The sequence below is a fragment of the Urocitellus parryii genome, chromosome 1 (assembly GCF_045843805.1).
Source record: "Urocitellus parryii isolate mUroPar1 chromosome 1, mUroPar1.hap1, whole genome shotgun sequence".
NCBI classification, from domain to species: Eukaryota; Metazoa; Chordata; class Mammalia; order Rodentia; family Sciuridae; genus Urocitellus; species Urocitellus parryii.
The window spans coordinates 54,316,382-54,342,208 of NC_135531.1; the positions used below are offsets into that span (position 1 = coordinate 54,316,382).

At 38.5% G+C, this 25,827-nt stretch overlaps 1 protein-coding gene across 3 annotated transcripts in view; it reads left to right on the forward strand.

Annotated features, from left to right (window-relative positions):
* Pik3r1 (phosphoinositide-3-kinase regulatory subunit 1) overlaps positions 1 to 25,827 on the forward strand; it is an 84,706-nt gene that overhangs the window by 45,036 nt on the left and 13,843 nt on the right. For all 3 annotated transcript variants that reach the window (XM_026390880.2, XM_026390881.2, XM_026390882.2), the window contains 5 exons: positions 10,346 to 10,438; positions 10,907 to 10,981; positions 16,484 to 16,615; positions 17,373 to 17,574; positions 17,767 to 17,846. In XM_026390880.2, the coding sequence (XP_026246665.2) occupies positions 10,346 to 10,438; positions 10,907 to 10,981; positions 16,484 to 16,615; positions 17,373 to 17,574; positions 17,767 to 17,846 (582 nt within the window). The remainder of the gene's footprint in view (positions 1 to 10,345; positions 10,439 to 10,906; positions 10,982 to 16,483; positions 16,616 to 17,372; positions 17,575 to 17,766; positions 17,847 to 25,827) is intronic.

Genomic DNA, 25,827 nt, shown 5'->3' on the forward strand with positions numbered 1-25,827 from the left:
TAATCTTTCCCTCACTCCTTTCCTTTCACCAGTTAGCTCCAGTTCATATCGACAGAAGCACTTTACCCTATTGACTTTCAAGCAATTATTAGAATATGTCGCTTCTGAGATATCACCTGTTTGTCAGCTCATTTCTGACAATCAGATAGGATCAGTGTATGTTTTATATTTTGCGTCAGTTCTATCTATAGCTCCTCCTGTATGTCTCAGTTAAAAAAATAGATTGGTCTAGCACAAGTTACTTTTGATAACCGAGAACTGTTTATCATCCTGAGCTTTTTTTGATAATTTAATCATAAGGTCCAAATTGGCCCATTTAAAATTCTTAAAATCATACTAGAATAAATCCATGAATTTCCTTAGCTGAGAGGTGAATAGTCTCCTGTTCTTGCACTGATGATCAGGGTATCTTGTGAAATATGAGAATTTATTAGCACACCAGAATTAATCATCTCTGTCTGAGGTGGTGAAAGTATATTGCATCATTTCTTTAAAACTGTAACCCTTCACACGATTGTTAAAGGTTGTGTTTACTTTTACATTGAAATTGCTGTACCTTATATTACGTATAAATAGCTCAGTTCTATATTGGTGATTTTGAAAACTTTGGTAATTAGAAAAAGCGGACGGAACGCTCTCTCATGAATTACTTCTGCATTAGCTGGAGGAATTGTTAGTTCAGTATTTCCAGGCCCCTTGTCTTTCTCTTTTTTTTCCCCCTTTTTCTTCCTACTTCCACTCCCAGTTCATTTTTTACTCCCCTGCCTCCCCAACTGGGACCCTTTAACTCCCTTCATATACCTCTTAAGATTTCATTTTGGAATCCTTGGAAATATAAATCACAAAATATATATTCTTAAAAATTATTTGCAGGGTCCTTTCTCTACCTGATGATTAACCCAAAGAGCCTGTTATACCTTATTGGAAGTGATAAGTTGGCAGGTTATTTTTAGATGAATAAAACCCATTACATCCTTGGGGAAGAATGTGCTTAGTTTAGCCTTATGAGAAAATATTTAATAAATGCTGTCCTGAAAATATTTAGCCTGGCTGAGTGGGCTGGCAAGAGTTCCATCCTGATAAAGCAGAAGTGATGGTGAGAAGCTGGCTGGACGGTACAAGCTCAAGTTGAACAAATGCCTGTCATGTCACCATGGCTTGTAACTGTCACCAAATGCTTTTCCACTGGCATCCTGAAAAGATTTTTCAACCTCTTTTGGCTTTGTAACCTCCAGAGTGTTGTCATGCAGTCTGTCTGTCCCAGGAGGTAGACTAGATTCAAGGAGTGATTAATGTTGGCCTAGAGGTCAATTTGTTCTTTACAATCTCAGCTTTACCACTCTTAGTACTAGCATGACTTTAGGCGAATTATTTAACTTTTCTTAATCTCAGTTTCCTCATCTGTAAGAAGCGGGGCAGTTAAAACTCACAGGGTTATATAGATTAACTGAGATAAAGCACTGAGCATAGTTTCCATTGCAAAGTGTTCAATACATGGGAACCATCAGGAGGAGGAGAGGTAACTTGTAATTTCTCTCTACCTCCTTCCCAAACCACACTCCAAATTTAAGGAGCCCAGTCCTTGGCTGTAACATACTGTGGGGCCTTGTTCACACCATTCCTCCCCACACAGTGGTACCCAGATGCACAGAGCTCTTTTCTCTGTTGATACCTAATTAGGGAGGATATCAGACCTAATTCACTGTGACAGCTAGACCCTCGACTCATTCAGCATCATCTGCCCAACACAAGTTTAGATGTTTGATCACTGGAGTCCAGTGAAAGGCCAGCCTGTGAAGCCCAAGGCATGCAGGCATATGTTATCAGTATGAAAGTGAATCACTGAGATTCTGTCTCCCACAGTGATTTTCTCTGTGTGACTGGTAGGCTCATCCTTAATTCATGCTGCTTAAAATGTGGTCTGAGAACCATCAGGGCATTACTTGGGAGCTTATTGGAAATGCAGGATCTCAGACCCCACCCCACCCCAGGCCTTCTGAAGCAGGTTTATTTATACACACATGAAAGCTTTAGAAGCATGACCCAAAACCTGTACCCTTGGGAATATCTGACATTCAGAGAAGGTTTTACTAAATACCTATACAATTTGTGTTTGATAATGACTTTTTGGTTAAGGTTTTCCCCCATCTTTGGGTATAGTTACTGATGCATTAGTTCAGGTTACCCTAGCATAGACTGGGTGACTGCAACCTCAGAAACATTTCTCACATTTCTACTGGCTGCATATGAGGTTAGGGTATGAAAATGGTTGGGTTCTGGTGAGGCCTCTCTCTGTGGCCTGTAGATGGTTACCTTCCTGCTGGGTCCTCACATGGGAAGAATGGGGAACAAGCTTTCTGATGTCTGTTTTTATAAGGGCACTAGTCCTATCACCAAGGTCCCAACTCTATGAGCTCATCTCAACTCAGTTATCTCCCAAAGGCTCTGTCTTGAAATAGCGTCACTTTGGGTGGTAGGGCTTTGTGTGGGAGACATGATTCAGCCCACAGAAATTGACTTCTATGCCTTACTTTGAAATTCATTTAAAAAGATAAATATCTATCAGATTTATGACAAAATGTTAATTGCGGGAATCAAGGTGGAGGACATATGGGCATTCACTGAACAGTTCTTTCAACTTTTCAGTATGTTTAAAAATGTCAGAGAAAAAAAGCCAGCGCTCTGTAGTTATTTAGAATGGAATCTGGTGGTTCTTTTTGCCTCTGATTTTCATCCAAGCTGTCTTAAAACTGCCTGTTCTATTCAGCTGGATCGGTTTTTCTCTTTGGCAGCTCTTCCCTCTCTCTTCGAGCTGTCTCCTTGGTCGGCCAATGCCTGCTGACCATCCTGTCAGTGAGGTTCCAGCCTGGATCCAACACCTCTGTCTGGGCTCCAGCAATATCTTTCTGTCCAGTCCCTTTCCTTACCCCAGCCGTCTCCCCATCAGGGGATCCTGCAATTGCTTTTGACATCAGGGTTCTCTGGTTTATTCTGTTTAAGCATTTACAACATTACAGTTTATAAGTTTGACTCTGAAATTTATGGTTAAGTCTGTGTGGGAAAGAAAGTTAGAGATTGTGTGGTTCTCCTGGAGTGCTTCACCTCCTTCTGCTACCCATGGGGGTTCCCACTGCTTTGCTGTTTATAGTGTTGATTATCCACATGTAAAGGAGTTTGTGGTTAAGGAGAAGGTATTTATTGACTTTCTTACTTGGGGAAGGGAATATGAACACTGTTATTATCAACTTGAACCCACTAGGAAGTATGATGGCTATTCCCTTATAGAATAGGATGAGCAGCATATATCTGTGTGGTAATAACACCTTCATTGTAGTGCTCCCTTAAATTAGAGACCTTGACAGGAATTTTTGGGAAATGTGTCGTAGGTTTCTTTTCTTGACTGTGACTCTTCTATTGTGATGGATGGAAGCCATGCTGAACTCATGTTTAGGAGCTTTGTGACATTGGCCAAATGGCTTCATTTCTCTCATTTTAGTCCCCTTGCCTGTAAATTGAGGAAAATAAAGGCTATCCCTCTCTGATCTGCTATGAAAAATAAAACTATGTCTGTAAAATAGTGTGGGGATGCACTCCTAGTTGATATAATATTCATTTATGCACTCAACAAACAGCAAGTGCCACTGTATGTATCGTGTGTGTTCTTCCTTTCTTTCTGTCCTTTCTGAAGTTTCTGGGTCAGGTGTCATATGAAATCTTTCTGAGCCAACAGACCAGTTCAGATTCAACTACTTTTCTGGGTAGGGAGAGGGGAGGGGAATCCCTTTCTTCTCCATTTACCTCCTTCCCAGCATTTTAATTTGCTAAACACCATAAATTGTCATCTTTAAATCAGATTCCAATTTAGGTGATAAGAATCATAGTTAATTAGGCTGCCTGTCAAAGATTAAGTGTAATCTTGCATTTCCTGATCTCTTTACTCCAAGGCTTTAGCCAAGGCCATCAGAAGAGAAGCCATAATGTCTGCTTATGCTTAATAAGAAGATCTTTGCCTGCCGTTTGTTTCTGATGTCAATCTGTTGTCTAGAAATAAAACCAAATGGGCAGAGGGTCTCACATCCCTGTCATTTGTTTTTAAGCTGTGGATCAGAAGAGATGAAGTGGCAGAAGATAAACTTGGAGATATTAAAGACTACTAACTTTGGGGTATCTGAAAAGATTTGCAGACTTCAAGTTTAAATCTGTTGGCAACTCCTTTAATTCCCTCCTACTAGTTATCTCTGAAAATAATGCAGTTATGTTTGAAGATTTATTTTCACATCTACTCTTTCTATTCCTATTTTCAGTTGCCCATACTTTTTTCTCTCTTCTCCTCATCCAAAAAAGTCCTTGTTTTCTGCCAAGCTTAATGTAATTTATTACATAATCATTCCTAGTTCATTTTTTCTCCTCATTCAGAAAACTGGAGTCAAATAACTCAAAGAGGTTAGTATCACAGGAAAAGTGTAATAAATTGAAAATGATATTTGAGTTGACTTCTGAAAAAATATCGAATATTACTTATAGAACAAAGGCAAAATATTAACATCTACTCTATCAAAGCTACTTCTAACATGCCTCCTTTAAAAAGTATCAAGAAGACTCTTGCTGTCTTAATTATAATTGTTTTTGTCTTAAAATTTGCCATTGTGATTAAGTATTTCAAAACATTGTTAGCAGTATTAATCAAGATTATATGAGTAATTCTAACATTAATAAAGATTATGCTATCTGTACACTGTAAGCTATACCTACCATATATATGTGTGTGTTATATTATACTCTAATTTATATGCATAAATTATATATGTACATACATATATAAGTTGTATATACAATACATGCACACATATATAATTTACTTAATCTTATTTTCTCATGTAATTACCATTTTATAAATGAAAAAACTGGGGTCCAAGCTGATTGACTTCCCCACTATACTAAGAGCTATCATCAGGATTAACATGCAGACCTCTGGCTTCAAACCTATGACTTTTAATCACAAACAATTATCAAGTGAGTACCAAAAATAAGGATCCATAGTTGGAGTTGTGCTTTGTTTTTGTTTTTTAGCGTCAAAGTACAGTGTTTAAGGTGGTGTTGCCTATAGAACTTACGAAGTTCAAAATTCAGGGTACTAACTAATGTAGGCATAAACTATAAATGTGTTTATAGGTTTATTTAGAAAAAGAATTGGGATTTGTTTAACTTTTGCCCATCAGAATGTTTCATTTGAAGTCATGAAACAGATTATTTCAGGCAGAAACAAAGTTTAGATTCAGTGGCAGTTATTCAGACTAACATCTTGATTTAATATTGATCCAAGTTTGCATATATAATTTCTGTGTATTTTGTGTTGCATTTTTAGAGGAAAGCAGCAAAATTTCACACACTTCCAAGCCGCTTCCATCAGGAATGAAATACTTGGCTGGGGCCATCTCTGGAGTCCCAGTGTTTCAGCTTAAACTTTCCACTTGGCCCTGCCAGGCACTAACTTTAAAATATCTCTTTTTAATGGAGAACGCCTCCAAAGGTGCAGCTGTGTGCTGGTTTCATCTTGCACTTCACAGCGGTGTTGGCATCGCTTAGTGCAAAGAATGCCACCCTCTCCCACACACTGCTGGTGCCCAAGGACTGTTGAGGCCTGTCCGTGGTAGTGGTTTGGGAAGGCTTAAGTTTGAAAAGAAGGCTTTCTTCTGTTGCATGTGATTGGCTGTCACCAGGATGGGTGGGTGGGTTGCGGGGGTGGTGGCATCAGTGGAAGATGCAGCCCCTGATGTGTCATCAAAGTTCTTTCTACAATTTGGTACACCTGGATCCCTGGTGATCTTGTCAATGTTGAAAATGATTCCTCCTTTCTTTTGAAATAGTGTGTGTGTCTTGGATTCACTACTTTTGGACCTTTTAGCTCTTCTTTCTTTATTTTTCCTTACCTGATACTGATTTCTTTTTGATCAAAAAGACAAAAATAAAGGGACAAACTCAATTAAGTGGACAAAAGGGGTTGGATTGTAGTAGTGGAATCTACAAATTCCACCAGGTTCTCCAGACTTTAGACAATGTGCTACAGCTGCCTTCAAAACCAAAATGCAGTTCTTATTCTGGTATAAAAATCATGCTAGCAGATGAAATCCAATGAGAATTTATATGTAAACTTTAGAAGGATCACACTTTGTCAATTTGTGTTTTACTTATGACTCTACCCTATGTGTTTTATATTTTAATTATTTTTATTCCAATTATGTTTTGGTTTATCAAATTGTAGATGTGATACTTTATTATGAACTGGTCAAAGAACAACTTACCAAGTTTGGTAATTCCTAAAATTGCCATTTCCCATTAAAATCCCTTAAAATGAAATTTATGAAAAAAATATAGACCTACCTTTATGTTTTCCGTCTGTTACATATGCTGATAGGGTAGTGTTTGTTTTGTTCAGTATAAGAAAAGTATTTGTGGGAAAGGATCCTTTTGTGAACTAAACATCCACTTAGCAACAGAAATGGTTTATAGTTTATCAAAGAAAATGAAAGGGTGTACACTTTCATATTAGAGTGTTTTTAAGTTTTACAGTGCTTTTAAATGTTTTTAAATTTTACAATGGAATGAAAGGAATAATTGATTTTAGGATTCTTGTAAGAATATTTTACTTTAGAATATCTTTTAGAGTTTTGATTAATTCTGATGCCAAAGTTAGTGAAATGAACTTACAAACTTCTTGGGTAGGGCTGCCATATTCCCTATGTCTAAATATTTCACAGGGGAAGTGGACTGAATCACAGATATTGTACTAGGGAATAGGAAATCCTTGAATTGTTTTTTTTTTTTTAATCATCTCTTGTAAATTTTACTTTTCAAACTCCCGTTTTAAAATCTTGATCAGCTATAGTAATTCATGTCTTTGAACAGTAAACATTTTAATATTAAAATTCAATATATTACAAAAAGAGCTCTACCTTCCATATGTGTGTCAATTTTTTTTTCTTCATTAGATAATCTGACGGCAGTATGAAATACTCTCAGTGACCTCACAATGGTTTCAGAAACTTCATAAAACTCCAGTATAAGTAAAACAAATGCTATTGTGTAGCTCAGGATAAGTGCAGGTAAACTAAATGCCATGGACAAAAAAAGCATGGGGGGGCTGGGGATGTGGCTCAAGTGGTAGCACACTCGCCTGGCATGGGTGCGGCCCGGGTTCGATCCTCAGCACCACATACAAACGAAAACTAAAAAATAAATGTTAAAAAAATTCTCTCTCTCACTCTGTCTCTCACTCTCTCTTTAAAAAAAAAAAAAGCATGGGAAGAATAAAGAAAGTAAGCTTTTGCTTTTTAAAAATGTCTTCAGTTCAAGTGAAGAGAGAAGGGTGGAAACCTGCATGTAGCATTTGCCAACCCAGCACTAGAACAACTGTCGGGTGCACATTTCAATCACAATTAGATGAACTTTTTAATTATCGTTTAATTTAACTTTCATATTTGCCTTCAGAAATGATCATGTTGATAAGATTCTGGAAGGAGATAAGGCTTTATTAAGTAATTCCATTTTTAGTGCCAGCATAGAATTTTTTCCCATTTAAAAAAAATGCTAATTTATGAGAGAAAGGAAAGCAGAATCAGCCTGTTAGTTGCATAAGTGTTGTGTGGGTATGTGTATTGTATATTCACTAATCCATCTTCAGTTTTCTGAATTTGGGAGTGTGCTCAGATCTGTTGGTTTGATAGAGCTAAGTACATACTCAGTAGCATTTCTCTATACCATTTCCCTACCTTTACGTTTCCCTTCTGTTACATATGCTGATAGAGTAGTGTTTGTTTTGCTCACTATAAAAATAAAGTATTTGTGGGAAAGGATCCTTTTGTGAACTGAACATCCACTTAAGCCAAAAGAAATGGTTCATAGTTTATCAAAGAAAATGAAAGGATATACACTTTCATATTAGAGTGTTTTTAAATTTTACAACACTTTTAACTAAAAAGACTGAAACTTTAAAGACATTTGTATTTTGAGTGCTTATCAGATACATTCACATTTTAACATTTAGAAACTTGAAGATACCATTAATGGATTTTTTTTTTCAGGAGAATCATCTGCATGGATTTTTTTTTTTTTTTTTTTTTTATCAAAAATAGTAAGTCCTAGGGCTGGGGCTGTAGCTCAGTGGCAGAGTACTTGCCTAGCATGTGTAAGGCACTGGGTTTGAACATTAGCAACACAAAAAAAACTAAACAAAAAAAGGCATGCTGTCCATCTACAACTATACAATAATTTTAAAAAATTAGTAAATCCTAAAACTTATTACTCCATACAGCTTCTAGCCCCATTCCTGGACATTCTAATTCTGGGGATGTAGTGCAGCCTGGGAATCTGCATTCCATAGTGTTCTCCAGGTGGTGATCAGTGTTAGGAGAGCTGAGGTTCCCACCTATCTCTCTGAATGGTGCCTGTTAATGGCATTATCTGTTTTGCCTTTATGTTCTAACCAAAAGGTGTTAGAGTGATTTTGCAGTTGTTTAAAGTCACCCAAGAAACTGGTGACCTTTTAAGGGCCTCAAGTCCAAATACTTGATTAGCCCTATGTCAGGATGCCATCTCAGAGATAGCACACAATGACTCAGAAATCTTTCATCTGTCATTGATGATATTTTCCCTTATGCAGGATACCAGACTGTACCCTCTGATATTGTGGTCACTAGTTGCATGTTGGTATTTCAATCTAAATCAATTAAAATTAAGAATTTGGTCCCTGGATTTTGTAATGGCTACATTTTAAGTGCTTAGTCGCCACTATGACTAGTTGCTGCTTTATTGAGAGCACAGCTATAGAAATATTTTCATCATTGCAGAGAAGTTTTATCAGACAGCACAGCTATAGGATTTTCCTCCTGATATAATTTAGCTCTTCTCATTTTATCCTGAGTTGTAGCAATGGCTGATAGAGATAGGTGCAAAATCATATATGATGTCTGTTATAGGACATAGTACAATCTTCAAGGATCTTAAACCAGAGTGTTTAGGATTTGCAACATAATTTACTTAAATCATTCTTAGTTCTGAGGTCAAAATTTAGTGACACAACTGTATTTTTGAATCATGAATCTGTCATTAACTCTTAACTAACATTAATTCTTAGTACTTGATATATAGGCTTAATCAGAAATCTGCTTAACCAGGTACATAGTTTATAATAAAGAATTATACCATTAAAATCTCACTGAAACAAAATTGCAACTATTTAGTCTTTCTTAGATTATATGAACTATTCCTAGGTCAGAGTGCAAAATGTAGATTTTACTTGTCTAAAGTTATTTATAGATGGCTAGTAAGTAGGTTGCACAGATAGACATTTTCTTAAAGACTGTCACCCATATTTTGAAGTTTGAAAAAATTCAGGTGAATATATTTAGCGCCCTCTTCTGGCATATTTTGAGAAAATTATTTTTACTTTAAAACTTTTGTGGTTTTTTTGGAGTAATAATACAGCCATCAGTGTAATATCATAAAAAAATTGTTCGTGAATGTCATTCAATCAGATTTCTCTGTGTCATTACAATTGGTAAAACATACAAATCATACAAATAAAGCATGGAGAAACAGCTTATCAAAGCTTCACAGTTCTTAAACTACTAACTGCCCAAAATATATGTAAGCAAATAAGGGCTCTGACAGCAATAATACAGGGACTTAATTTGATGTCAAGTGGACAGTGATCATTTGTTTTGGCTTGCAGCCACCCCTTGCATTTGTGGGGTTTGAGGTGGAGTGCAAAAAGATGCCCAAGTACCCTGAGTCTAAATATTTTAGTTAGACATCATGCTAACATTCAACAGAATCTCATCTGTTTCCCCATCTGGATAAGGATTGTTTCATAATAACCAGGAGGCCAGTTTGAATTTCTTAGGCTCCTCAGAATACTGCTCCAGAGCAGGGTGATACAGGGAGAGCATGAGCCCGGCTCCTCCCTGGCTTATCCTGCTCATCCAAACTCCAGTCCAGCCCTAGACCCCTGCCAGATTCAGCCCACCTCTGAATTCTGGGGTGCACCTGAACATGGAAGGTTCAGGAGTCCTGGGGAGAATGCCCTAGAGAGAGAGGTCTTAAGAGATCATGTGGCTGGGAATCATAGGATTCTAGGCTGGTACTCTGAATATATCCTAGGAGAAAAGAAATGGGCATTTCCCCTAGCCCTGAAAGTGCACAGCCTGGGGTGGGGGTCTCTCTTACTTGGACCTAAGTTTGCTACTGTCAAATGTAATTAAATTATATTTAAAATAGTCTTTATTGGGGTCTAATGTGTTTGATTCTCCTAAATTAAATATAATTGTGGGATTTTGTTTGTTTGCAGCTTTGACCCTTCCGGATCTGGCAGAACAGTTTGCCCCTCCTGACATTGCCCCTCCTCTCCTCATCAAGCTCGTGGAAGCCATTGAAAAGAAAGGTAACCAGACTGCTAGAGCTTGTCAGTTCACTTATTGAGACCCTTATTTCATGGATGCCACAATTTATGTGTATTTCTGGGACATTTATTAAATAAATTTCTTACCACCTGAAATATGAAGATACTTTGCTAGACACCACCCCTCCCCACAGCTATTCAGGTCTCTACTGGGGAAATAATCTTGGCCTGTGATTTCTAGCTCTAGGTTAACATGTAGTTTACTGTATGGAAACTCTTATGTATTCCATAATTTAATAAACATGATTAACTTGCTTCTTAGTGGCCAGCTGGTTTTGCCAAAATTATTGACATGCTAGATAAGATTAATAGTAGGAGTTGACTTCCAAGAATGTTTGGTACACATCTAGAATAGATACGGCATGGAAACTGGAATGTCTCTCTGGCAGAAGGCTCACAGGTTCTCCAGAGAGCTGTGTTTGGCATACATGGTTCTGTTTTGTGCCCTAGGTCTGGAATGTTCGACTCTATACAGAACACAAAGCTCCAGCAACCCTGCAGAATTACGACAGCTTCTTGATTGTGGTGAGTGTCACAGAGCTACACATGCAAATGGGAAATGTAGGTCTCACCTTGCTGCTTCCGGTAATGCGTACAAACACACACACACACACACACACACACACACAATCTGACATTGCCCCTTTGAAGGGAACTCAAATCATGCACAGTTCCCTCCACCCTATTGTGTTCATAGTATTAACCAGTATGAACCTTTGATGTTTGTCTCCCTGAGTTGGGATGTGTGTACACCTGCCTGCTGGCATGTTGACCATCATCACAGCCATGGGCCCCTGCATTCTCCAAGAATTACAGAGAAGAGAAATGACCTTGGGGTTTTTCTGGCTCTGCACATCTACCATCTTTCCTTGACCTTTCTGTTGGCCACATTAAACCCATCTGGATCAGCTAAACAGTGTTTATATGAGGGTGTCCCATCTGACATCCTCTTCCTTTCATTCCCCTTTCTTTCTTCTTTTCCTCTTCCCACCCACTGCCCCATCTGGCTGGCTGACGTGCTATTTTCCTTTCTTGCTTGCTCGGTTTTTCATGCATACATACATGCATCAAGTAACAGAATGATATTGATTGTTTTATTCAGTCACGTACTGGCAAATCAACTCTCTGGAAAGAAGCCCTGGTTTGTAACATCTGCCCATTTCTGTGGCATAAATATCCCCACTGTGGTTGATTTCAAGCTAACCAACGTGATGTCACTGAATGTGGAGCTGGGGAGAATTGAGGACAGTTGGCGCCTAAGAGCCAGGACAAACCAGCGCCAGCATACCATTGGGCAAGTGACACCAATTCAGCCAAGTGGTGGCTTTATATTTGCTTACTCCCTCCTTTGCCATAAAGGAAAAAAACTGTACAACTGGTTTACTTGCTGTCATTTACATGGATAATTTTCTCATGTCAACTTCTAGAATATCTCAAGTCCTTTATTCCCTCATGGTATATTTATTCTTTTTAGAAAGACACTTTTCAATCTCACATGATATTTCAACTGAATTTGAATGCTTGAACCAAAAAAAAAAAAAAAAAAAGAGTAAAACTCGGTCCTAAATGAAGCTTCTTAGAAGTACAACTGTACAGGACTGCTTATGTGGTGGTATTTAGTAAATGAGAATTGAAATTCATGGCAGCTTCAGAATAAGCTGACTTAGGAAAAATTTTTTAAAAGATGTTTCTTGGAGAAAAGAATGAAACTAGTTCTTTTTTTTTTTTAAGTTGTCAATGGCCCTTTATTTTAGTTATTTATATGCAGTGCTGAGAATCAAACCCAGTGCTTCACACAAGCTAGGCAAGTACTCTACCACTGCGCTAGCTACAAACTCAGCCCAAGTCTAATTCTTTAATCAATAAATATTTTCACTTAAAATGTACTGCACAAATGTTTTGACATTTTTTTGAAAAAAAAATTGTTTAAATTGTATTTCCCCTTTGTACCTGGAAATCAGCCTTGAACGTACAGTGCAAATCCTCTTTGCTGCTATGTCTTCTATACTTCCCACAGAGTGGGTCATTACAAGTTATTTGGCAGAAAATTCAAGGTGAAAAGACTTGTTTTTCTGTATTTCCAACAATATTACCAGTGTATTAAGGAAACAATGAATTTTGTCCTCAACCAATTGACATAGAGATAAGTGTTCTGGTCAGAAAGTTGGTCAAATTGAACATGTTAAAAGTCACAGGAAATGTTTAGACCTCAGAAACTGATGAAATAGTGGTTAGGTTTTTAAATGTGACCGATACAAAATGATGCACATTAGCTTAAAAAAAATTCACACCACCTTGAGATGGTGTAAACAACCAAGACTCACGTCAACAATATATTTTGACTGACAGTTTTCCTCCCCCTTTGAAATCAAGACATACATATGAAAAGCTGCCTTCATTTAAATTCTGGGCTATAAAAAAATGAATCCACCCTCCGCCCCCGAAAAGTAAGCAGACTTGGAAGTGGATTTGCTAATTCTGTTTCCAGCTTTAAAATTGTTCAATACATTAAAATACTGTAATATTCTGGAGAAAGCTCCAAGATAAATCTGAAAAAAAAATCATATTTTTAAATCAACCTTGTGAATTTCTAGCATCTGAAAAGAACAAATGTAGGGAACAGCAGCCTCCTTTTATTAACACCTACTAAGTTACTTTTTTTATCCACACACTAACCTTATAGCATTAGTTACTTTAACTTCCAGAAAAGGAAGCTGACCCTTAGGTAGGTAAATTCACTCACATTGCACAGTGGCTGAGTGGTAAAGCTGTGTCTTATAGCCAAACAGTTCTGGCTCCAAAAGCCCTTGTTCTGTTCTTTTTTTCTTTTTTCTTTCCCCACTATTTTGCCCTAAAATGAATCATTTCTTCTCTCCTTTTCTCAATTTGAGTATTCATAGTATGAATTTTCTCCTGACACTTTCTGGTTCCTCTTAACAGGAATCTGGCTCTTAACCTTGGCACTATTGGCATGTTAGGGTGGATAATTCTTTGTCAAGAAGAGTGGAGGACACTGTCAGTGCGTTGCAGGATGTCTGGCCACATCCCCAGTCTCCACCCACTGAGTGCCTACCTCCCCCAGTTGTGACCTTCAAGAATGTCTAGACATTGCCAGATGTCTCCCAACCCACCCCACTCACAATGGGAACCACTAACCTAGATAGTGGTGGGGTGGTGGCATCTTTCCAGTGGAAAGGTAGGGTAAGGTGTTGGTAAAGACTGTGTGACTCTTCAAAAGTCATCTCAGAATAGCTGTGGTGGCTTTTGGAAGAGCGTGTTGAGATGGTTTTCATGCAGAAAAGGAGTCTCATAGCCTAGAAGTTGGAAACTCCAAGAAACTTTAGAAGTTATATTACAAATAATGATGATGATGATAAAAGTAATACAATATACTGTGCCATGAACTGTAGTGGAATTTGACATGTGGTGAGTTAGCCAAAGACCTGTGGGAGGTAATTTCTTTCAAACACTGTAATAGCTCCTTGGGAAACACATCACGTGTCATAGGAAAGGGCTTTGAAATTAACATCACTCTGAGGACTATGTAGTTCAATCCACAAGCAAATAGCACATTTCTATGTGCTGGACTGAGGGATGTAGGAAGAGCGGGTGAGAGCTACAGCCCCTGCCTGCTCCTGCAGCACCCTCTGTCTGATAGGAGAGACACATCATCCTGCATCACTACCATACTGTTTGCTAGCTGTCTTGATGGAGGCATGGCTCATCAGCACTGTAGGAGAACAGAAGGGAACCCTGCCTGACAGAGGGACATGTGAATATTTAGTCTTGATGTTCATACACCATGGCCAAATGGCTTCACACATTTTTCAGGATGAGCAAATTCAGTAATATTAATTTGCTGGGCAAAGATATATTAAATGAAGCATACAGGGGTGAAGTACACAATGAGCTAGAGGCTTGCCAAGCAGTTGATGACTGTGGAGAGTTCCTGTCATGATACACATACAGTTTTATTGAACAATATTTTGTTACACTAGTATTTGCACACTTTCAATGTTGGTTCTGTATGCAAAGACCTACTTTAGTCCTTCTCTTACTTGTTAGAGGTGTCAGGTATTTCTGCTTAGCTCTTAATAGGATATTTAAGGGATATAGCACTTTTTGTCTCTTCACCTTCTTTTTTCCCCTCTGGTGCTGGGTACTGAACCCAGCGCCTTACTCATGCTAGGTAAGCACTCTGCCACTGAGCCACACCCCCACCCCTTGCCTCTTCACCTTTTTCTCAAACCAATATAGCCGCAACTTATACCAGATTCGCTTTTCTTAGAAGTTTGTAGTGCTGTGTAGTTATCTTTCCCTACATTTACCTACTTAGTGAGGCAAGTTTGGCTTATGGTAATAATGTGTCCAATGAATCTCTATGGCCTTGGTCTCATCTTAGGGGGATTTATAATATCATACTTAGTCCAAGTGTCCCCAGGACATGGTCTTCTACTCACTAACTCTCTGGCAACTCGACAATTGGATACTTTCTCATTCTTTCTCAGTCCACTGCCCAATCCAGCTACCAGTTGCATTATTTCTTGATAATGGCTTGCTGGCTTCCATCTGCATTAGAATTCAGACCCTTTCCCTTTGCTTCATTATCAAAACCAATGCCTTTACTTCCAGCAGCCCTCCTTTCCAGTGTACTCTTAACTCTACAGTTAAAGAAGCTGTATAAAAATGTAGTGCTTTGGACATTGACCCACTTGTTCTCTGTTGAATCTGAGTCCCAGATAACTTTCCTCAAGTTATGCTTCATTACCAGTGAGCATCCTTCAATAGTGGCCAAATGCCTGTCCTTGTTTTAGATGTCTATGAACAACTGCTCCTTGCACTCCTCCTCTCTGCTGGGCATAGTGCCTTTTTCTATCGCAAGGACTCAGAGCATCATACACAGTGAGTGCTCAGACGGCATTTTTTGATTAGCATCACCCCTTTATTGAATTGCTTGACCTCTTTTCCAGCTGAGAGATCTATTAGGCAGATATGCTTATCTTTTTTTTCAGAGATGGTCTGATGCCCACAGGTTGAATTAGTAACAGTCACCATTAGGGGGAAACATTCTGAAACTGTTCAAATTATTTTTATGGATTTTCTTGATTGACAGCTGAAAGTCTGTAGTATCTTACTATTTAATCTATCACTCTGTTAGGTTAGATTTATATTAATTCTGAGATGCAGTATGTATCAGTTTATGTCTGAGACAATCTGGGAATTTGCTTTACTTATTTTGCTCTTCTGATTTTGGGCAATATTTCCTTGTGACTCATCCTCCCTTCTCAATCAGGCAGACCCACCCTCCAGAGGGTATTTGGGAATGTGGGGTTATGTTACTTTGCTAGGACTGCCATAGCGCAATACCACAAACTAGGTGGCTTAAGCCACAGAAATGCCACTCACACGGTTCTGGAGGCTGGAAATCCAAAATGAAGGTGTAGGCATGCTCGCTTTCTTCTGAGGGCTCTTTCCTTGGCTCTCAGAAGACAATCTTCTCACTGTGTCCTCATGTGGTCTTTTCTCTGTTCACACATCCTTGTTTCTCTGTGTGTCTTAGTCTCCTCTTATAAAGATATCATCACATTGGACTAGGGCCTACCCCAATGGCTTCATTGTAACAAAACCACCTAGCTCTTAAAGGCCTTATCCCCAAATATAATCACTTTCCAAGTTCTTAGGGTTTGGGCTTCAACATATGAATCGGGAAGGGACATAATTCACCCGTAACAGTGACATAATTTTTTTTTTCATTGCCTCAAAGTCTGGGAATATGTTGGCATCATGGCAAGGAGCCAAAAATGCTTAATGCTTACAACACATGGGGTAGATCTACATAAAGAAAAATTGTTCTACCCCAAATTTAGGAGCAAGGCCTCTGAGAAACACTACTAATAAATATTCCATGTCTTATATTTGCCCTCATTTTGCTTCCTTTCCTGTGTCACATTTAAGTCCCACATTTGGAAAATTGGCCCAACTGTTAGATAAATGTCTGAAATATTTCTTAAAATGGTTCTTTCCTAGATGCTGCCTCCTTGGACTTGGAAATGATCGATGTGCAAGTTTTAGCAGACGCTTTCAAACGCTATCTCCTGGACTTACCAAATCCTGTCATTCCAGTAGCTGTTTACAGTGAAATGATTTCTTTAGCCCAAGGTTTGTTTTCTCTTCTGAAAACCTCTTTCAACATATATTGGGTTCTGGATATGCTGTAAACTCTGTGAAGTGCTGCATATAAGGAGATGGTATTTAGGAAATATCAGTAGTAAGCCTCCTCTCCCTCTCACTACCACCAAGAATTCCCTTCCTTATCAGGGCATCCAATAGAAGACCCAGAGTCTCATTTGCTTATAAGATTGTCCACATGTTGAACTAGCTAATTCTTAACCTTTGATCAGTATTAACAAAGATCACTCTATCTGAAGGACCAGTGTGAGATTCGGGGACCCAGGATAAAACCCAGTGACTGGGGATGTTCTTGGCCATCTTTCCCAAGTGCCCATAACAATTTTTACTGAAGGATGAGGATTCAGTTAGAGAAGTCTCCGTTCACCGCTTTGGGACAGGAAATTGTGGTCCATAACCTTCAAAGTCAAACCTGTGCTACTTATCTGATGCTCCTCAGAATTAACCAATCGCTTGAAGCCACTCAATAGTGGGCAGGTTTCAACCATCACACCCTGAACATCTTGTGGTTTTTTACACAAAGAGTTTCTTGCATTTCTATTTGACTTTTTTTTCTTTCTCACAATTCATTTTCTAATAAGAAGAACAAACGTCCCATGTACTTCTCCTGAAGACTTTTAATTGACTCCTTCTGTAGCTAAAGGAAAGAACAGGACTGGTCTTGGTATGCATTAACTGATACCCAGAAACAGTCTTACTCTTTTTCTTTCTGTTTCCTAACTTGCAGAAGTACAAAGCTCTGAAGACTATACCCAGCTGTTAAAGAAGCTTATTAGGTCGCCTAACATACCTCATCAGTATTGGCTTACACTTCAGTATTTGCTAAAACATTTCTTCAAGCTCTCTCAAACCTCCAGCAAAAATTTCTTGAATGCAAGAGTGCTCTCCGAAATTTTCAGCCCTATGCTTTTTAGATTCCCAGCAGCTAGGTAAGTAAAAAAGGGACTCATGAACTTGGGGGTGAGGAGGGTAGTCCTAAAATGATCCATCATTAACTGTGTTCTAAAGAAACTGCTTCATAAACATGAGCAGATTTTTACCACAAACATCACTTGAATGTATAAATGAAAACGAATTTGTTTTTAGTGATGAGGTTTCTAACAAAACTCTCTTTCTTGCAGCTCTGATAATACTGAACACTTCATAAAAGTTATAGAAATCTTAATCTCCACTGAATGGAATGAACGACAACCAGCACCAGGTAAGGCTTTGTGACATTCAACATTCTCTCATTGTGTGGGTGTTTTTAAACCTTAAAAGCAGTGGCTTCAGACTTCCTCTGAAGTAATGTAAGTTTTTGGTATGGTAGAATTATAATCCACAGTAATATTTTACTTGTGATTCATAGAAAAAAATAACAGAATGGTAGTGAGTGCGATAAACACCCAGGTTTCAGCATTTGCAGATTATGAGTTGTCTTGGTGTTAGATGAGAGTTGGGTGAGTTCCTTAGACCCACCAACTTCTGGACCTCTAGTTGTTGAGTAAATTTATGGAGTTCATTTTAGTTGTTGACATTTTTATTTTTCTTTCTAATACTTCTAAAGTAGGGGATTTATAATTATTATATAATTTTAAAACATTTTGGAGTGTGATTTTTTGGAAGTGAGTATGCTGAGAAATGTCTATCAAAATAAACATTTTCAATAGTGCAAGCAGCGTGAAAGCGCAGTGTTCACTGCAGCAAGTTAGAGCAAGCCAGGCACTTCTTTGAAAGCAGGCTGGTGTTCAATTAGCCATTTAACAAAGCAGGAAATGTAGGCTATGTAATTTAAAGTGATTAAAAAAAAAAAAAACTGTGAAGAGTCCAAAAGATCTCACTTTGCTATACACTTGTGGAGTGTGGTCATTTAGAATAGCAATAAAGGACCTATAGGTGAAATGAAATTTCAGGACCAGTAGAAAGTGTTGCCTGTAGTCTTGATTTATAAATAGAATTTAAATGAAGCACCATGAATTTATTATTCATTATAAGTAATGCATGCAAATTACTGTGGTTGTCTTTGTATTCACAGGCCTGGGGACCCAGGCACCACTGTCATGCAATAGAGTTAAGTTGTGCTTTTCTATCAGATATTGCAGAGGCAGCTTTGATTATTTACATCCAGATGGGAGAGCCCCAAAGAGGCAAGGACCTGGGCTTAAACCCCATCTGCAGGGATTGGACATGGAGAGAGGGAGATTGCCATTCAAAATGTAGAACTTCTACAGGATTCTATTGTGAACAAGTCCAAAAAATGGTAACAAAAGTGAGAGGCATCAGGTTTAGTAGATAAGGCAAGCACAATCTGTTCCAGTACTCCAAATTACAGCAAGCAGAATGTTTAACATGCCCAGAATTGTAGGAAAACTGCCTCTAAAAAGACAGTCAATAGATGCCTTAGGCTTCAGTCCAGTGGGGGCCAAAAGATTTCATCTCATATGATTACTTGGGTCATTTGTAGTCTTGAGAGTTCTGTGTTGGCATTCAGGCTTAGTAGGAAAGAATGAGAGTGGGGCATGGAACATGGCACTTGAGCCATTATTCACTATGCACCCCTAGATGAATCACATAGGCTGGAAGGAAGAGGACCAACAAGAATAGGCAGGCCCCTGAGGCAAAGAGCTGAGCAAGGACCTTTCACTCCCTTCTGACCAGTGTTGAAGTATATATTAGAGAGAGAAAGTGGAGCCCTGCTTAAGGTAAAGAGCTAGGGATTCTTTAGTGACTCTGGTTTTCTTTAGTGATCTTCTGCCATTCCCATCAGGGGGACATGTGGAATCTCAAAGCCAGACAGGACTTGACAGACACCTACAAATAAATTTGTCACATGGAACCTTTGAGAACTTCTACTATACAAAGTATAGTAGAATCAGTGGTGGAGTTTGATCAGTCTGGCTGGTGTGAACTGGTTAAGTGTCTTCTATCAGTCTTAGTCTAATTCCACCAAAGTAAAAGTTTATCAGCAACCATTTTCATAATGTACCTTTAAAGCTGCTTGATGTGTCAAAGGACCCTGTGTTCCTCTACTTAAAAACTGGTGTGCCAGTTTCAAAGGAGGATTAGTTCCATCAGCTCTGCTACAGAATGACAAAGCCTTGAACATTTGCTGGATCATCCCAGCAAAAAAAAAAAAAAGAAAAGAAAAAAGAAAAAAAATTAAATTAAATCCAAGTAATTTTTAAAACCTAGTCTTAAGCCGTTTTCCCCTTTGTATGCTATCTCTTAGCCACTCTGCAAATTGTCTAGGCCCCTTGGAATTCAATGGATGCCTCAGTGTCTCTCATTTGTGAAAACATTGCACTCCCCACCTGCTAGGGAAAAATGCCCTTACCCTGAATACCTTTGTATTTGGGAATGACTCCAGCACAGATGATTGACAGAGCATCCCTAGGTAAAGAAATGATTTGTTAGGCCTGAGACACCTTACCAGAGTCCTTCATCATTACCCCAGCATGTGCTAGTACCAGAGGGCTTTGGAAGCACAGCTCTGGCACATCTCCAGTGAATGGTCATAAATCAATCGTTTGTAATAACTTTGTTACTGTGCATAGAAATGAGTACCTGAATGCTATTTAAAAGGGACAAAAAGCAAGTGTCTATTATGGGCCAAATAGACATGATTTCTAGTTTTTACCAGGTAGTACTTGAAACGATAAAGCTGATGATGTTTAAGGCATGATATCAATGCAAATAAGATTCATAAGCACATAGTATCTAATTAAATACTGAACTTTGGAGATGTATCTGGTGACTTTCTAGGGCAATTGAATAGATAGAAAAAGTTCATGGAAGTAATATGACTTGAATTGGACCTTGAAAGATAGGTACAATTTGAATAGGGGAAGGAGAAATAGCATTTTGATCCATAGACTTTAAAGTTTTAAGTAAATTGCAAAGTACAACAATAATGGCTTTATATCTTACAAAAGCAGTAATATAGTACTGTGCCACATAAGGATGTTTTGATCAACATTGGTCTCATATAAGGTGGTAGCTATATCATCTAACCTGGGTATGTAGTAGGCTATAAAATCGAGGTTTGTATAAGCACACTCTATGATCTTTGGAACAACCATGAAATTCCCTAGTGATGCATTTCTCAGGAGGTGTTCCTGACTTTGCAATACATGACTATATTTTAAGTGACATTATCATAAAAAAACACATCATTTTGGAGTTGAAAGCATTGTCCCACTCTGTCATTTGGAGCATGAAGATACGAAAGCCTATAGAGAATGAGAGTAGTCATCTCCCCCAACCCCTCGAGCCTGTTCCCTGCTACTTGGATTTTCAGAACCTTTCAAGCAATGGAGCTGCTTTCAGAATCCACAAAGTCCTCTGAGGTTTCCAGCAGATGATAAGCTAAAAATACATGAGTGTGTTCCTACAGGACACAGAAGGCAATGTTGGTAGCTTTCAGGGTAAGCCTTTGCACCACTCTGTTAGATGTGCAGTGGAAAGAAGCCAGGATTTCTCAATGGGCTATATCTGGATTTGAAGCTCACATCTTTGCTACTTACCTGCTTTCTCAAGTCATTCAGCTTTTCCAGACTGTTTTCCAGACTGCAAAATGGGGATAAGACTTCTTGCTCAGGTTGTTATGAGGATTAATGAGCTAACAAATACCAAGACTCTACTGTGTTAACTGTAGCTTTTCAGACCCTGCCAAGAAAGATCAATAGAGGAAAGGAGTAGGGAGGGGAAGGAGAGTTACTGGGGTCTGAATTAGAATAAGATATATTCCATGCTTGTATAATTAAATCAAAATGGATTCTACCATGTATAACTAAAAAAGAACCAATAAACAAACAAACAAACAAACAAAAACCAGACCCTGCCAAAGCTAGGCTCACTCTGCAACTCTAATTCTTCAAACCGCTATTTCTGGTTGTCTGAATTCTGTCATGCTGTTCTCCCCATTGACTCCATGTTCATAGATAGGGCTTTAATGCAAATCTGAAAGAGATACTTTAGGTAAATGTAGCCATACTGGATGCATTGCTTGGAGCAAGGCATTTGCCTTCGTATGATGCCTTGTCCTGTGTGTGGCTTGCTGGGTGAAGTGGCCTCGACTTCAGTGCCACTTCCCATGTACATTGCCCAGGTGTACACAGTGCACAAAATGTGCAATTATATATAGTGTTCGTAAACAGTGCCATCCACTTTGTCTTTGCCCAAGTAGGTCCTTATCTGCTTTTTATGAAGGTTAAGTTGACATATTCAATAGGTTTATGCCCTAAGTTATTTTCCCTCTTAATCATTTTGTAAGTTTTTTTAAAAATTTAATTTAATTTTTTTTCTTCACTAACCTCTTCAACTACCTTTCTGCAGGGCAAGGACAAAGGTGGTTTTTTTTTCCTTCTTTTTTGATCTAATTCTATCCAAGATCTAGGCCCAGCATAATAATCATCTAAATATATTAATTTTTTTTTCTTTGATAAACATTCAGACAGAGAAACTAAAGTTTAGGAAGGTGATCCATACAAAGGAAGTTTTCAGAGCTTTGTTGATAGTTTGCCATTTCCTTTGTTAATCAAAATCTTAACACCTGTAATCCCAGTGGCTCAAGAGGCTGAAGCAGGAGGATCACGAGTTCAAACCCAGCCTCTGCAACTCAGCAAAGCCCTTAGCAACTGAGACCCTATTTCTAAGTTAAAAAATACAAACAAGGGTTGGGGTATATAGCTCAATGGTTAAGTACCCCTGAGTTCAATCCCCAGTACCAAAAAAAAAAAAAAAAAAAAAAAGTCTTAGCTATATTTTAAGGTGGTAAATAGCAAGTTTTCTGGAATCATTATGTGTTACAGCTGCGCTACTTAGGTAGCTAATATAGATTTCTATAGGGCAACCAAAGTAAAAACAACTTCATTTAATGCAGGGTGCTTTTGAATGCCACCCATTATAAGTGTATTTACATATTTCAGATTTCATGGGTATATTCAGAAATATTAATGTAGCATAATTGAAGTCTAATATTGTACCCTCAAGCCTAGAGAAGAAAATAAATGACTCTTTCTCCCCCATGCCCTTCTACACCTGTCAAAGTTAATTTTTAACCACCAACACATTGCAAAACATTCATCCTGAAGAGCCTGATTCATAAATCTTGTTTTAAATGCTGTGGGTTGGTTTCCAACCAAGTCTAAAGCAAGCACTAAGGTACAGGGAAATGACTTTCAAAAAAGAGTTTTACTTTTCTCTGATTTATTTTTTATTGGGTTTAAAATGTGGTCTGACATTAGAAGGTCATTTCTACGGTGAGAAATGAAACCTTGAAAAAAAAATTGCATGCATTGAGATGGGTAGGAATAAACAAAGGCAAGCCGCTCTAAGTTTCATCAAAAAAGAATTTTATTTGAGCTCTGAAAAAGAGATGTGAGCTCTTCGGTGTGCATGTGTTGAGGGGAATGCTCAGTTTTTGTTTTCACAGTGCAGCCTTTTCTTAAGGGATGGGGCCAGAAGGGAAATTGCAGGGGAAGAGTTTTATTCTGCTAGGCAATGGACTTGCCCTTTCAGACACCTTGTAGAATGTGTCTGAGTTTGTGTGTATGTAAACCTGAGTTTATTTATAAATGTAAGTGGGCATTTTCCTTAGTGCACGGTTATTAAGAACATTGGATGTAAAGTACTGCATTTGCATCATCCTGAAAGGCCCTCTGTCTAAGTTAAAAATTAAGTGTAAAATGAATGCTTCCCTTCATAAGTGAAGATTTTTGTTCATTTGAGAGAGAGTGTGTGTGTTTTCTGTTTCTTTTGTTTTTTTGGCTGCCTCCCCTTTAAATGGTCTGTTGTTCATTAATAATGACCCACAAAAACCTCTAAGAAGCTTTCCAGGTTGAAAGTCATTTGTGGCATTTGCTACTTGATGGTGACTTGTGCATCTGAGAGACAGTACCCAGTCTATAACTTTAACACATTTTAACGATGGAGCCAGGAGGTTGAATCTGATGAAAACTGAAATTATGGCCTAGTTTTGCTTCTGAAATGACTTTTACAAAACACCGAGGAAAGGGAAGGAGGTACACATTGTTTTTTAAAAGTCCAGAAAGAAAAGTTAGTTTTTAATTACATGTGCCAAGATTTCCAACGTGGATGGGTCTTTGAGGTCCCAGATAAATGCTTTCATTAAAACACAAATTTTCCTACAAGAGATTAGCAACCACATGAAAATCATTTCTCAAGTATTTTGACAGCTGTGCTTTTATTAGTGAATCATATGGATTAAATGACAGTTGTACAATTATACTTATTTGTATGTCATTTTGGGCATAGTGTGAGAAGCACAAAATATACAGTTTCCAAGCCGAAGTTACTCTATGGCGCCAGCAGAGGGCTCTCTTTTTAAGCTAATAAAGAGCATGAGTCTTACAAATCACTTTTCAAAGACCAAAATTCAATGGGAAAAGATTGAACTCAAACTTTCAGTAATGTAGTAGAACCTCTTAGATGATGATTATACATATTGTAAGATTTTTGTTTAAAGCAAAGTTTCCAAATCAAAGACTTTCTTTTAGAAGTTACACTGCTTTTCAGTGGATAATATTCTCCTAAAATAGAAAATGTACTGTTGGACTTACCGTTTAGGTTTTGTCATGATACATCATTTGAATCCAAATAGGTATGCTTAAGAAACTGATGTGCTGATGTTTTTAGCTTCAGGAGGGCTATTTTTAAAAGGAGGGCAAGATTATGCAGCTCAGCATACAAGGTATTCTCTGAACTAACCCTCTCTATCCCTGACAATTGGCAGATTCACTTATAGACTATTCTGTTGGGAAAGTTTTTCAATATTCTTTCACTTGTACCAAAAGAATATTGTAAAGTCATTTTCATTGTGGATTAGCACCACTTTCCAGGTATTCTGAGTGTGTCTTTTGGTTCCTGCTGGTGGCCTGTGTGGACTTGATGTCAGCACCCGCATCTCCTTTATCACTCTGTGAGACCCTTGGGTCACCTTCCCATACAGAGTATGAGGGTATTATTTACAGAACCCATATTTAAGTAAGCTGAAAATAGAAGACAGGAAAAGTCAGAGTTTCCTTATAGGTGTGAAGTTTTTTTTGCACGCAGCTCAAAAGAAATTAACTTCAATTTCACTTGTCAACCTTTACTTTCTCTAGCAGAGGGAAGCAAGGAACTGGGACTGTGGGCAAAGAAAAGAGTTTAGGGACAAACATTAGAAGTGTGGGTTATATTTCCTGAAGCATGCAAGGAATTATTTGAAGTGATAATCTAAATTACTCTCCGATTTTAAAGCCTGGTGATTCTGTGATTTTTGTATTGTAATACAGTTTCCAGGATAACATTAGAACCATCTATGTTGATGCAACAGGAAATTTTTGTAGGGGGGAAAAAAACCATTTAATTCTTTAAAGAGTAGCCAGCACTGCTAAGTCTGGTTCATTGCAACTTTACCAAATAAAGGACGAAAATCCACTAGAAAGGTATGCCCTTTTCTGCCCTTCTCCCTTTGCCCCATGTAGCCAGCACAGAAACCTAATGCAGGCACACCATTTAATTATTAGAAAATCTTATGGCTGTTTAAACATCAGACAAAGTTGATCTCATAAAAATAGCCACAGTATTTTTTTTTTCTTCTTCTTCTTAATGCCTCGTGGTCATGAAGTATGGCACGTTGTGGGATTCTAAGCCGTCTTCCTGAGGATACCCTCCCACTACTGTGAGCAACTGAGTGATATGCTCCCAGCCCGAGCTGCTCTAGAAGGGCTTTCCTGTTACACCTGTGGAGCAGTTTGTGCAAGTGTGGGGGAGGAGGTGGACACGAGCAAGGCTCTGTGTTCTGGGCTGTGGTGAGAGGTTCAGGCCTTTACAAGCGAGGCTTTGATTCTATTTTTTGCTGAACTAGCTCAGCCACTTCCTGTGTTTGGCTGTGCATAGTGCCTTGCTTCACTGTCGGCTACTTGAGCCCCTGGAGTCAGCCAGCCAGTGAGCTCCGCCACAGCCTTTTAGACTATTTTCAGCCCCCTTACAATGGTCTTCTCATTTCCTCGGTGAAAATGAGCAAGTTAGTCTTGCATTGGCCACTTGTCAGCCCATGACAACTTTGACTTTGGCTCCCCTCCCCCTCTTGAAATCCCTAGCTCAGCAAATATTTGAACCTGCCCAAGTTAATCATGAAGCTGCGATCTTTATCTGAGAGAGACGTGCGAGCGCCTGGGCTCTTTCCCTCCCCTGTACAG